Consider the following 11,459-nt stretch of genomic DNA (forward strand, 5'->3'; position numbering starts at 1 on the left):
ACACATACTTCAATAATTTCAAAGCTTGATCCCATAAAAGTAAGAAGGACAGCTAGTACTTACAAAAAGATATTGATTTGTATATAAAATGCAGTCTTATTTCACCATGTAAAGTTACGGACCTGTGCATAGTTTGTCTGTCTTTCGAGTGCCTCAAGATAAAATGTACTTAATTTATATTTTAGGTTCACGTTATTTTTCTTACAGTATTTGACCAATATTTATAAACCTTAAAGAAAGTACAAACTGATTGCTAAAATTTATAATAAACACATCGTTTGACATTTCACTTTTTATCTGGGCTATTATTGGTTGACAACTGAAAGTTCATGTTTTCCGTAAACCCAACATTTTTTTCTACTATTCACGGAGTTTTAGGTTTAATGATCCTTTTTTTAAAATACCCACGAATAGGAGTAAAGTTTTAAAAGGTCGACTTTGTGTGAAAATCCAAAGATAGGACTTTCCTGTAAATTACACAATTTAAATGAATCACGTTTCAAAGATATTAGAAGTTTTAAAATACAAAAACCGATTTGTTTACCGACTCCGCATTTAATTAACGTAGAACCTACGTCGTATGACGTCATATCAAGTAAACCAGTTAGACCGTCTTTTTTATGCTAGATCCATTATGACGTCATAATTAATTTAATGTTACTTTTCCCCGTACTTTCTCCAAGACTGCCTCTTGTAATGAAGTTACACAACTGTGAATGGTATGCAACTATTTTGAAGGAAATCAAAAAAACCTAAGAAATTTAAATAGTACAATATCTTGATAAAAATGTCTTCGGGTCAAAGATCTGTTAAATATTGTCTGTAAATTTTGTAATGTCTATCATGGAATGACGTACATTCCCTTTCATAATTATTTGTTAATTATTCATAATGGTTGGTGTATAATAATAATGTTTCCCTAAAATATTTTTTTAAATTAAAAAAATTAGTATACATTTTTTGATAAATATTTACATTGTAAATCTGAACGCAACCGCAAAACAGTCATTTAATAAATAAATCCTGTGTTAGTGCAGAGTGCAGACAGGTCAACAAAAGAAGTATTGATAAATAGAGTGTCTCTCATTCGTTTGTGGGGAAAGGTATATATTTAAATCACTTTTTGTAATTATTTGGGTATCTTCTTCACCATATTAAAGATTGAAAACATTCTGACAAAGACTTTTGAAAAATATATACAAATTTAGGTGGTAAATTGACTCAAAAAATATTGAGCACATTTGCCTATATATTCGTTGAAATGTGGACTTAATCTTTTATGTCAATTGAATAAAAAAGAATTTATTCTTGAATAATATTGCTTAATACGGTTCAATTGATAAAGTCTATAAAAGACGATGTTTGAAGAAGTATTGTTGTGATTCTCATTATGACCAGTACCCCTAAAAATGACTGAAAATATGTAGTCGCAATGTAAAATTCTCATTCCAAGTTGCACAGGCTGTACTACATTTAATAACAAGGAAACATACCATATATTTTTTACTGATTGATAAGCGAGTGTTAATTTATCATTTTGAAAAGTTTGAAAATCTTGTGACAAAGACTTTTCCGACATAAGTTCTACCTTAACAGACACAGTTTAAAATCAATTTAACCATGGAAACATGAGGTTATTCAAGTTTAAAATCGGTAAACATTTTAATTTGAACGTAAATAAAATATATCACGTTTGATCTATGCTCAATCTCGTATTTTTATTATTATTTTTTTTTTAGCTCATATACACCATGCACATAGATAATAGCTTTAAAAATACATTGATCTTTTAAACAAAAGTTGAATAAATACCCTACCCTTGACACAAAATGCACATCTGATTTGGATTAATTTGGTACAGCTCTAGTGACCGTCAAGTGTAAGTGTTTCCGAGTACTTTCAGTACTTTGATTTTTCTTCGTTTGCGATTCGTCATCACTGGGAACTTGTTTTATACGCTGCCGCAGTAAAAACAGTGAGCTGCTCCAATCCACGTTACAAGTCGATCAACAAGATGCTAGACTTTGTGATTTTTGCAGCAACTTTTCTTATAGCCTTACTGATCGCCGTAATTTACTTGTATCCGGTAAGATTTTTTTATATTAATGACATGCCGTAAATTTTGTGAGGGTTAGGGTTAGAAATGCTGGAATACACACGTGACGTTATGTACACCGTGTAGCATCCCAGGTGTCAGAAAACTTTGAAATATGACTTTAAAAGGTGTCCTATCAGTTTTGTTATCTAGCTTGTTGTTCATTAACATAACAAAATTATTAACATGTCGTCTTGCGTCAACCAATATAAAAAACAGAAAGTATGTGAAGACTGAACATAGGAAACGTCAAGAGACGAGTCAGAACAGGGCGAAAACACGGAACTTTGGAGTAACTAGAAGAGGATTAGCTTATTTATAGGTGCCGAGATGGAATATATATATATATATATATATAGAATTCAGGAACTGCAAAGACGCAGTACGGCAGTACCCCCCTCCCCCATTAAAAAGGGATATTTTAATGCTCATGTGATAGAAGAAAGTTACAAAGCCCACTATACATGTAGTAAATTGCCCAATTGCAGTACTTTACATATTATTACATATTGTAGCTGATATAGTTCTCAAAAGAATGTATAGAGAGCACAGACGGGCATTTACAAAGCCATATCATGAGTCTGCACTACACTAGAAAAAATTGTTAACCCGCCACTCGTTACTCACATTTGTGAATTCAAAATTTACCTGATCTGTACTACAAGCATACATGTACTGATGTAAAATTATAATATGACACCTTTCTCAAATGTAGTGGGATTGACAAATGTCTTGGTGTCATGACAATACCCTTTATTAAGTGACCTTGCCCAAAAAGAATTTCCCGACATGCACTGGGCATCGTTTTTGACCAGATATGAAGTTGTTGATTACCCACGGTGGTCTGTGAGGTTGCAACAGAAGCAGTGTCCCAGTTATATAGTATACTGTGTTTGAATATCATATTGCCTAGTAGTCATCCAGTGCCTTGGTGTCTATAACCAGTCCACCCAACTTCTGGTTGCTCCAATTTTGTGGAACAGTTTTGAGATTGTTGTGCTTACTTATGTTTGTTTCTCTATTTGCTAGAGGAATGAATCTTTATTAAGGTCTTCTGTCTTCAGCGGAAGACCTTCTTGTTATTCTTAAGTTTCTTTTCCACTATTTTTATTAAGGTCTTCCGTCTTCAGCGGAAGACCTTCTTGTTATTCTTCGGTTTCTTTTCCACTGTTTTTCTTATTATTTTTTTTCTTACCGATTTTGTGCACGCGATTTCTCGAAAACGATTCGCTCGATTTTCATGAAACTTCCAGGTCTGATAGAACATAAAAAAATCTTGATACATATTTTTTTATTTTGATGACGTCACTTCCGGTCCGAAGATTTTTGCGATTTAGTGATTTTTGGAGGGTCAGTTTGTCCGCAGGTTTTCTAAGAAACCACTCATCACAGGAACGTGAAACTTTTAGCGAAGACAGAGCAACATATGTAGATCTGTAATACGTAGTTAACTTTCACCGTAAGTGCCACGCGTCGACGCTCGCTATGGCCTGAAAAAAGTCGTATCGAGAGTTTCAAATTTTCGAACACTTTCTGTACGATATCTTTTTACTTGGAAATATTTTGTTAAAACATATATAACAAAATTTGTGCAGAATTACAAGATCTTTTAAATGATTTCTCGAAAAAAGGGTGGCCCCTAAAATAAGGAATCTAAAGGGGCCAAAATATTTTTCCTGATATCTCAAAAAGTATTGAGAATTTGTAATACTTCAAAGAAGCAAAGTTGTTCAACATGACAAGTAGCAGCTTGTGAGATCATCAAAATGCGTCGAATGACGTCACTTCCGGCCAAACAGGAAGTAGTAGAAAATTACTTATTTTCACAGATATTGGTACAGTGCTGCTATCCCACAAGTTGACATGGGATGGGATTGGATAGATAGGTTTCAGGATTGAGGATTCACGATAGAAACATATAGAAGTTAATCCAATCCTATCCTATACTATCCTGTATCCTACAGCCAATCAGATTCGAGTAAAGGTTAATTCATATGTCAGAATAAATTACAGAAATGCAAAAGGATATAGAACGTGTACAAAAGAATCATTTATAAAATCACAAAAGAAAATAGACGTGTTTTCTTTCTTAACACACATTTCTACTATTACCTTCGAGTAATATGGCGTACGATCTAACCGTGAACGATCACCGGAAGAAGTTTCGCATGTAAACAAAGAAGAGATCGGACATCAAAAGATCGTATTTCTTCAGCATGTTTGGATGATTAACTCGATTCCTACTTGTGTTACAGTTCAATAACATGTTTCTCTGTTAAATGTGCTCTGTTTATCTGGATAATTCCACTTGAACCGTCAGCGGCGGACTATAACAGATCATAATCACAGTTGTTTGGTGCAAGACCTTGTAAGTATACTACACACTGTAAATTTGTGCATGTTTATATGTATCTCTCCCTTTAAGCAATGTTTTAATGACTTGAACTATTAAAATTTTGTTCTATTGTAATATACACAGAAATCGGATGTGGAAAAAAGAGGTTGTGTAGAAAGAGGAGGGGTAGGGGGGTTAAATATTTACAAATACTTTGTCACATGATCAGATGTATTATACCTTTTTCAGTTTGTTATTGCTATATACTCATTTCCCTACTGTGGTTAAAAAACATTTTTTTCTTATCTGATTGCAATTTAAAATAATTAAATGCAGAATCATCATGATCATTTCTTATGCTACTGTGTATAATAAGCCCACTCAGCACTTGCATGTACATTGTATGTATGATACAATGATAATGACCTATTGTGAGTTAAACATAAAACATGTAACATAAATTAATCATTTATTATCTTCTTCATTTCAGAGAATGGTACCCAATTTTGCCTGCCCTCATTAGTCATCACAATATAAAGGATTTTACATTTAGAAGTAGGTGTGATTAGATTATTTATTTTGTGTTTATGCATGTTTCATTAAAATACATAAAAAATCATTATCCAAATTGAGATGAAGTGTCTGCAGATTTTATGAATGAGTGATTTTCTTCTTTTTAAAATGTTGAGAGTAAAACTGAAATTCATGTATAATTGTTCTGGTCATCATTGTCATGTTATATTTATTTTCATTTTTTTTAATATTCAAATTTCAAGCAACAAATAAAAAGAAATTAACAAACAACATATTAAATAGCTTAATCCAAGCAGAAAATTGAGAGAAAAAAACATCCAAACATGTACTCATACTAGTTAGCAAGACGGCGAGATGAAATGAATTATAATCTACAAGTAAATTATGAAAATTATGATTGTTTAATTAAGATATGAGTTCTGACTATGAAGTTGCAATATAAGATTTGATTTTGCTTGATTTGTTTAAAATTAATGCATTACTCTGGGAGAGAAAAAGGTTAAATTCAGACAATTGTACATGAAATGAGAAAGATAATCACAATCAAATACAGTTTTAATGCATAATGCATATGACACAATTTACAATCTACATGCACATAATGGTGTGTGTTTTTTTCTTCAGGACAATCCTGCAAATTTGCAGCTGTACAAATTTTCTTCATCTCATCTGCTGCTGGAATAAATAATGAAAGATTTTCAAACCAGTGTCCAAGAGCCCTCTAGAGTCTGGAATGATGGTGTTCTTTATTAAGGAGATCAGTGTTTGATGTATTTGTTTTCTGTGCATTGATGACATTTGTGAAACTGTTCGGTTACTTTATGACCATCTCTCTGACAACTACTTTGACATTTGAAATTCAATTTGAGCGACGGACAAGCAGGCCAAATAATATGCATGTAAAACATACAACTGTAATAAGACATTGATAAACTTCAATTTAAACAAACCACATGTACATGTATCTTTGAGCTTGGCATTGAAATACATGTATAATTTTAATGGACTCTTTTAATGAATTTGTCTCATGATAATGGAACATTCAATTGTTATACATTGTAGATATAAATTGTAGATAATATGTATTTGGTCCAATATATATAATTATATTTATATTCACTGAGAAAAGGGATTACCCTGAATAAATATTGTGAACTTGGTCAATTATTTTTATTCCTCATTTAGACACTGAATAACATTCAAGATCAAATGTCAAGATCAAAAACAAGATTTACTTAAATTTTGGTTATAAATACTGTAACAACTGTGGATTCTTATGCATGTTTTATAAGATCTAAGGAATATGTGTGAACTGACTACAATAATTATTGCTGTCAACCTGTCTGACTATGAAGATTTAGGAAAATGTTTTCTGCAAACATAAATTGATTAAATTCTCACACATTAATATTTTTTTTTAATTAAGATACACTTGTACGGCACTGAACTGACCATAAATTGAGAACAAAATGAAGCGAAATAAGAAATTTAAACATTTTGAATATCTTGATTTTTATTTAGCAAACATGATGAAAATGTTGCATGTTTGTAAAAATTCACATACAAACAAATGATGAACTGAACCTTTCAAACAGGAATAACTTTAATAATAAATATAAAACAAATTTTTATCATACATTTAAAATTGAATATAATAAGACAATTTAAACTTATTTAATAAATGAAAGTCAGCATATTCTAGATCTAAATTTTGACTTGTCTGTTCTCGGTTTATGGTCTTGTCATATCTTATCATATCTTTTTTCTTATTTAGATTTACGCCAAAAGTAAAATCTAATATACAGCTGATATAGGTGCAGTTAGATCAATACGTTATTTTCGTGATGCCCAGTTAAGGGGAAAAAGTTTTGCATAAATTTTTCATGAACAGATGAAACATGCACTTGTTAAAACATCAAAAATATCCTATTTTTAGGTCACCTGAGTCACTCAGGTGACCTATTGCTATCCGGTTTTGTCTGTCGTCGTGCATTAACATTTAAACATTTTCAGCTTCTTCTCTGCAACCGCTCAACCAATTTCAACCAATTTTGGCATATAGCATCTATGGGTGAAGGGGGACAAAAATTGTGAATTTCATGGTCCCTGCCCCCCTGGGGCCTGAGGGGTGGGGCTAAAACCACCAAAATTAATGCAATCTTTAAAAATCTTCTTCTTTACTCCTGGACATCAAGGAGTCAAACTGTTGGCATGATTGTAATAAGCATTAAGCCCTCTACCAAAATTGTGAAATTCATGGCCTCAGGGTCAGGGGTTCTGGTGCTAAGGCGGGGCTATATAGATCATATAGTGAAAGTGCATTCTTTCTTTGAAAATCTTCTTCTCTGCTCCTGGGTATTAGATAAACTAACTAAGTACATAGTTATATAGAGCAAGACTGCCTCTTCCAAAATTGTGAATTTCATGGCCCCTGTGTCAGGGGTTCTGGTGTTAGGGCGGGGCTCTATTGATTATATAGTGAAAATGCATTATATCTTTGAAAATCTTCTCCTCTGCTCCTGGGTATGAAATAAAGTAACTAAGTACATAGTTATAATGAGCATGGCTGCCTCTTTCAAAATTGTGAATTTCATGGCCCCTGGGTCAGGGGTTTTAGTGTTAGGGAGGGGCTCTATTGATTATATAGTGAAAATGCATTATATCTTTGAAAATCTTCTCCTCTGCTCCTGGGTATGAAATAAAGTAACTAAGTACATAGTTATAATGAGCATGGCTGCCTCTTTCAAAATTGTGAATTTCATGGCCCCTGGGTCAGGGGTTTTAGTGTTAGGGAGGGGCTCTATTCATAGTAAAAATGCATTATATCTTTGAAAATCTTCTTCTCTGCTCATGAGTATTAAATAAATTAACTAAGTACATTGTTATGATGAACATAGCTGCTTCTTCCAAAATTGTAAATTTCATGGCCCCTGGGTCAGGGGTTCTGGCTTTAGGGTGGGGCTCTATTGATTATATAGTGAAAATGCATTAAATCTTTGAAAATCTTCTCCTCTGCTCCTGGGTTTGAAATAAAGTAACTTAGTACATAGTTATAATGAGCATGGCTGCCTCTTCCAAAATTGTGAATATCATGGCCTCTGGGTAAGGGGTTCTAGTGTTAGGGCGGGCTCTATTGATTATATAGTGAAAATGCATTATATCTTTGAAAATCTTCTCTGCTTATGGGTATGAAATAAACTAACTAAGTAATTGTTATGATGAGCATGGCTGGCTCTTCCAAAATTGTGAATTTCATGGCCCCTGGATCAGGGGTTCTGGTGAAGGGGGGGGGGGGGACTCTGTTGATTATATAGTGAAAATTCATAATTTCTTTCAAAATATTTTTTTCTACTCCTGGTTATAAAGCAAAGAAACAAGTGTATAGTTATGATGAGCAAGGATGCTTTTACAAAATTTTTAAAACTGGTGGTCCCAGGGGTTCTGTTGTTTCTCTGAAAGGGGGGGGGGCTCTATTTGATAAGATAGTGAAAATGTGTGAAATCTTTGAAAATCTTCAACTAATTGCATAGTTATGATGATGAGGGTACTTCTTCCAAATTTGTAAATTTTCAACATCTGGACCATTTAGTCAAGTGTTCTGGTCCTGGACAGGGCTCTATTAATTTGTATTCTATTGAGTGAAGTTATTCCCTTTTGCCATTCACTTTTGATAATTAATCACTGTAGATAATGTATTTGAAAGGTTAATAGAATAAGAGAATTATGCAAGAACATTTATTGTATAATATAAAAAGTACTTTCATAGTTTTAATAATTAGGTAGACTTGGAAATAATAGATGAATAAAAATGAAACAAAAATAACTTATCTTCTTAAATGTTCTTCAAAGGCAAAGTGAGGCCAATGTGAGAGGTAATAATATAGACATTTTGTTAAAAGTCTGCATGGTAATAGTGATAAATGGGGGGCAGATAGAAAGATACTAGACCAATTATTTTATTGATCTTAATCATACTAATTTTCTTGCTATTGGGCAACAATTAAAGCTTCATTTATCAGTTTATGGATCCTCTAAATTGTTGTACTCAGGTGACGGATAAGGCCCTTGGGCCTCTTGTTGTCATTATTTAGTATGTGTAGACATGATAGAGAAATTGTTTCTTCAATGGGTACGGTTATAATTCAGTGTACCTACCCCGCATGAAGGATTTGGTATTCGTGGTCTGATTCTTAAAAAGAGTTTAAATTTTGTTCCTTTTGTCTACTTAATCATAACATTAGAAAAGTATCTGCAATCTTTATTGTTTCCCCATTTTTCTCTCTCTAATTTTAACTCCAATTATTTTTCATAGAGAACAAATTCGAAAGAAATCACGAATACCTTGACGTCTCCTGATCATTGTTAGTATGTAAAATTAAACACAAATAAAATTTAACTATATTTTTTTCTTCAATTCTTCCGAAGTTCCAATTTCTTCACATGTTCGCTAGATCAATACTTGCCTACATTTTATTACAATTCTTTTGTTTACATTTTAACTGGTTACTCACAAATTAATTCGTGCGGGGTTTCAGGAATTAATGGAAGTCGATCTTGATTATTTTTTTCTCCATTAAAATTCATTACATTTAAATTAATAACATAACTATAACTGATTTTTATTTGATGGTCATTTTATAATTTTTTTTCGTTTTGTCAAATTAACTCCTAAATATTAAAAAAAAACTGAGAGCAGCAGGATACAATATAGGATAGGATAGGATTAGACTGAAATGACAGGATAGGATTGTGGATGCAGGATTCACGATAGGATAGCTAGGATAGGATTGTCAACTTATAGGATAGCAGCACTGTATTGAATTGAATTATGCATGTCACAGAGGAAATCTGATTGTATTTCCTGTCCGGTATCGTCTCTTGTCAACTTCCGGTTAAACCGGAAGTGACTATAAATGATGTATTTCTGCAGATATCAACATAAAATTAAATGATTGAATTCAACCAAGACTTTTGACCCAATTTTCTGTCGATTGGGGGTGACTACCGGTCAAACCGGAAGTAGTCTTGATTTGCTTTATTTAACGAAAATCAGGATAAAAATCATAAAAAACTAAATACAGATCGACATATCATTTTTAGTCTGGAGGCCTTCTTTTTAAGTATACTTTACTTTCATTTATCCATCTTACAAGCAATGCTTCTGAAAATTGGACGGAAGACCTACTCGTTGCTTTGCAACGAGCTTTGCTCTAGTTAAGGTCTTCCGTCTTCAGCGGAAGACCTTCTTGTTATTCTTAGGTTTCTTTTCCACAGTTTTTAAGGTCTTCCGTCTCCACGGAAGACCTTATAGTGATTCTATTGTTTCTTATTATTATTATTATTCTTTTTTTTTTTAGACAAAATTTTGTGCACGCGATTTCTCGAAAACTATTCAATGAATTTCTTTGAAATTTTCAGGGATAAAAGGTCTTTATATGAATTTTATATAAAATTCCGTTTTTTGGTAAATTCGGTTCCAGTGCCAAGTTATGGGCAATTTCCTGATTTTAAAATGAAATTTTGTCCTCGAAGGATCTAAGAAACGGCTAAAGATATGAACTGGAGACTTGTTAGAGATGATAGACCATGACTTCTAGATGTTCGAAATTACTTTGGTTTTCGTCGTCAGTACTTCCGGTCGTCACCGGAAGTGTTCAAAGAAATCGAAAATTTCAACTTTTCTTTTTTTAATCAAATCTTGCATCACATTATTGCAACTCTTTCGCAGTTTCGAAATATATTGGTCCCACCGGAAACAAAAACGACAACTTCCGGTTATAAGAGAAAAACTACATAATTTGAGTATTTTACTTTCCCATAAATATCTTTTATAGGTAAAGTATTTGAAATGATTTTTAGATATGTTATTCAGATTGCAAATGTCTAGAGTTACGTCCAATATCTTTGCAAAATTCACTTCCGGTCGCGTGTTTTTCTGTCCTCAAAATGAGAAAACATCTGAGCGAGATCTCAGAAACGGTAAGAGATTAAGACAACAAACTTATATGAGTAATAGTCCTTGAAGAGTAGGCAAAATCCTTTGGGTTAAACTGTCAGCCGTCACTTCCGGTCGTCACAGGAAGTGATCAAAGAAATCCAAAAATTCAACTTTTCTTGTTTAAATTAAAACTTGCATCACCTTATTGCATCTCTTTCGCTGTTTTGCAATATGTTAGACTCCTCCGGAAACAAAAACGTCAACTTCCGGTTTTAGGAGATAAAATCGTTATTTCGATATTTAAATTTCTCATAAATATCGCTTATAGAAAAGGAATTGAAATGTTTAAATACATGTTGTAGATATTGCAAATGTCTGGAGACACGTTGGAGATTTTTTTTTATAAGATTCACTTCCGGTTGCATGTTTTCCTGTCCTCAAAATTAGAATTTCTTCTCACAATTGCTCGGCAACAATAAACGACTGAAGTCTGAAAATTTCAGGACTGATAGTCCGTCATCAGTTTATTTGCATCGTATGAAAATCGTGTGTCGCCG

At 32.8% G+C, this 11,459-nt stretch overlaps 1 protein-coding gene across 1 annotated transcript in view; it reads left to right on the top strand.

The window, feature by feature from the left end:
• The first annotated feature begins 1,925 nt into the window (after positions 1–1,925).
• The window catches only part of LOC133202184 (cytochrome P450 20A1-like), a 28,049-nt gene continuing 18,515 nt past the window's right edge, over positions 1,926–11,459 (top strand). The window contains exon 1 of the mRNA XM_061337960.1: positions 1,926–2,086. Within this exon, the coding sequence (XP_061193944.1) occupies positions 2,015–2,086 (72 nt within the window). The 5' untranslated portion in view covers positions 1,926–2,014. The remainder of the gene's footprint in view (positions 2,087–11,459) is intronic.

This window comes from Saccostrea echinata, unplaced genomic scaffold (genome assembly GCF_033153115.1).
Source record: "Saccostrea echinata isolate AGI-Se365-2 ecotype Australia unplaced genomic scaffold, CSIRO_AGI_Sech_v1 ptg000046l, whole genome shotgun sequence".
NCBI lineage: Eukaryota > Metazoa > Mollusca > Bivalvia > Ostreida > Ostreidae > Saccostrea > Saccostrea echinata.